The sequence below is a fragment of the Buceros rhinoceros genome, unplaced genomic scaffold, assembly GCF_000710305.1.
Source record: "Buceros rhinoceros silvestris isolate BGI_N320 unplaced genomic scaffold, ASM71030v1 scaffold10718, whole genome shotgun sequence".
In the NCBI taxonomy this organism is placed as follows: Eukaryota; Metazoa; Chordata; class Aves; order Bucerotiformes; family Bucerotidae; genus Buceros; species Buceros rhinoceros.
In genome coordinates, this window is record NW_010426381.1 from 116,040 (window position 1) to 119,383 (window position 3,344).

The 3,344-nt window shown below is 37.7% G+C and overlaps 1 protein-coding gene across 1 annotated transcript in view; it reads right to left on the reverse strand.

The window, feature by feature from the left end:
* The window catches only part of TOP2B (topoisomerase (DNA) II beta 180kDa), a 59,778-nt gene that overhangs the window by 20,792 nt on the left and 35,642 nt on the right, over nucleotides 1-3,344 (reverse strand). Inside the window, exons 17-18 of the mRNA XM_010141482.1 lie at nucleotides 1,305-1,397; nucleotides 1,097-1,211 (exon numbers count right to left, since the gene is read on the reverse strand). Of these exons, the coding sequence (XP_010139784.1) occupies nucleotides 1,097-1,211; nucleotides 1,305-1,397 (208 nt within the window). The remainder of the gene's footprint in view (nucleotides 1-1,096; nucleotides 1,212-1,304; nucleotides 1,398-3,344) is intronic.

The following is a 3,344-nucleotide window of genomic DNA, read 5'->3' on the forward strand; positions in this document are numbered from 1 at the left end:
ATAGGTGAAGTTGGCAGAAACGCTGATAGCAATTATATATATCATTATATATTAATTACATAATGTGAAATATTACGTGTATAATAATGTACATACATATATGTTTAGTCTATACTATATATTTCTAATGTTACACATAGTATTTACCTGTATAATATTATATATACACACATATAATATTACATACTTGCTTGGAGACTAACAGTTAATCCGAGTACCCATCTATGGGAGGCAGTACTTGTGGAGAAGCTGAAACAGACACTGACATTCTTTGATTCCCTAGAGATGTATCTGCATACCTAAACCAGCTTCATTCTGCAGCAAAGCTGAAGATCCATCCTACCAGGAAGCTAGTACCCCATCCACCTGTGACCTAACCCACTTTCTCATCTAAAATATAAAAAGCTCTTGCTGCATGAGTATTTTGTTATGGGTCTGTAGTGTCAGAAGGCTGACCACCTCCACTATAAAAAATGTCCTGCCTTTTTCCCCACCGCCCCCCCCCATGAAACCTCAAGGCCTTTTTTCCTGTATCTTATTAAGCATATGCATACTGACAATACTGCAGGCAGAAGCTTCTGCTCCTGCTGTCTGCAGACAGTTTTACAAATCAAGCTGTAATGTAGCAAGCTGCTGCTTACGTTCATGCTATTACAAGGGGAGAGTTAGCAAACCGGATTGACAGAGTCCTAGCAGATTATAGGAAAAGGCAGTAACCACTAAAACACTGCCTGTGGTATAAGTCTGAAGGGAGAAAAATTTGCATTTTCATCTGCACTCAGCTGCCAACTTGAATTTTAATTATTATGAGCATGAGACTTGTTTTCTCTGATGGTTTGACTAGAAACAAAGCACTTACAGAGTCTAGAGAACAGGTCAAGTAACAGCTTAAACTTCCTCACAACAGAAGCATGGAAATTCTTTAGCATATGGATCATAACAAAGATAAATATAAAAGTTCTTATACTCTCTACTTGAATGATTGATTTCCAATACAAACCACTTAAGAACCACACAATAAAAGGCTTAAGAACCAAGGCTTAAAGAACCAGCTAAGAGGAATGTTCCAACAAATCATAATGAATTATCAGCTTACCATCAACAAGGGAAGGAATAGATCTCTCGTTGTCCGAATTTGAGAAAAGGATCAACTCCTTGTTAATGAAGTCATTGTACGTCAAATGTTTTGTTGCTGTACCATATAAAAATTGCTGAAAAAGACACGTACGTTATTCATTCAATACAAAAACTACATTATATTTAAATCTCAGCCTCTAGATTTATTACTACTATTTAGGACTAACCTCAGGAAGGCCATGTAATCGACGCTGTCGCCTGTCCTCCATGAAGTTTGTTAACCACTCTTTTCGGTCATCAATCTTCTTCTTGCTGAAGGCCTGAAAACATTCGAAGTACACTAAATTATCAGCATATACATTTGTGGAAATCTATGTTACTTGAGCCAGAATTTTAAGTGTATTGCACTCTCTGATCAAGATTTCAATAATACTTATTTGGACAAGATAATCCATATAACTAATGTTTACGCTTAAGCAGCAGTACAAGCAAATGACCTTTCGGACATTGTTGCACAAGGTTCTCTGATCTGACAGAACTCTCACTGATCATAATTTAAATTTTTCTTACTTTCCTGAAATCCGTACACATTTAGACAACTCTTATCACTCCTACTCCTCTCTTCACCTCAGGGTTGTTCTTTGATACACGAGTTTAAAGGTGTCGGAATGTTTCCCCAAATATTTTTAAGGTTGGGCTCATCATTCAGACTGAACTATAACCAGCTGTCATCAAGAAAATTAACTGAAGGTATTGGAAAAAACACTCTTCTTGTCCTCTCCATGCCCTGTTTGCTCTGTCAAGAATGCAAATAATTTGTAGCTGTTCCTGAGTGGTTGGCCCTAGTCCTTTTAAGGAAATTGACAACTTGACAAAATTGTTGCTGTATGAAAAGACTAAGCCAGTGTTCAGGACATCTGACTGACGGCCTTAGTCTTCATGATGACAAGGCATCATTTTAAAGCAACTACTTATCACTGCAAAAAGACAAAGAAATGTTCTGAAAGACTTCGTCCTGTTCCAGAAATAGAGTTTCTCTCCAGTGAGTTTCTTCTCCGGGAGACTGATAGAAGTATACAGAAAAACTGAGCATGTGGTTTAAGCAAAATTTCAATTCCACTGCTTTGGAAAAATTTTGTGAGTTGTTGAAGTACTGCCTTTTTTCCTCAGGGAATAACATATAGGGACTCCATCATTCCCACCACTCTCCTGCATAAGATGAAAGCCATCAGCACCATCTTTTTTAAAGGACTCGTAACTAGAGCACTCCGAAAAAGCTCAGTGAGTAGTTTCATTTCCTTGGAGACCATGGTGTTACATAATAAACAGTAAACCTTCTAACTTCTTATCTGAGAAAGGGACTAAGCATTATCACCTGTTTTGCACCAGATTGACTTCCTTTGCGAACAAAGCTTGACAACTCACAACGTCACACATCTGAAGGCTTATTAGGCTTTTAGAAAAACAGGACTAAACCCTTATGATTTTTGTTTTTCTAGTTTACAGCTATCATGAGGCCTGGTAGGATCAGGCCTATAATCCTACATCACCTATGGCCAGAGGTAGACCTGGGGATGGATTATAGTTACCAGCAGGTGAAAGGTGGGTAGGAGTATAAGTGAAACTTCTGTTAACAGCTTCAGTACTAGTCAGTAATTGTTCCTGGTGTAACAGAGATGACTAGCTTCATCCCAAATTGTCAGAATATCATTTTACACAACAGTGAGGATCAGCCATAACAGGGTTATATGGTCTCAGATATCAGCCTGTATACAGAGATGTATCTGCAGAAATAGAGCTCAAAATTTTAATCAGGTTGCTCCGGGTGTCTCCACCAATTGGTTTAACCGATGTGCAAATACACAGACTGCTTTCCTTTCTAGATGAACACACTTCTGTGGAATGCAAAACCACATGGATTGATTGTATTTTAATGCATCTTGGGCAGAAGTAAAATGAGTGGTACAAATAACTTCTGACCTACCAGGTTGGTTTTCTTCAACAGAACAGAAACCTACCCTACCATTCTGTTCATAAAAACATACCATTTTACTAGAGCCACAGTATTAGGAAGAAGTTATTTAGTCTAAGATGGGTATTTTCCCATTTATATCTTTTTTTCTTCTCCTGCCCCTTTTTCTCTATAATAGTGAATTGAAATAGATAAAAGATGAAATATTTCTTGAGAAAACAGCTTTGCTCCAGACACTCCATCCTTTGTCCTTCCACAAGCTCTCTTTGAAACATAAATACTTCCATACACACAA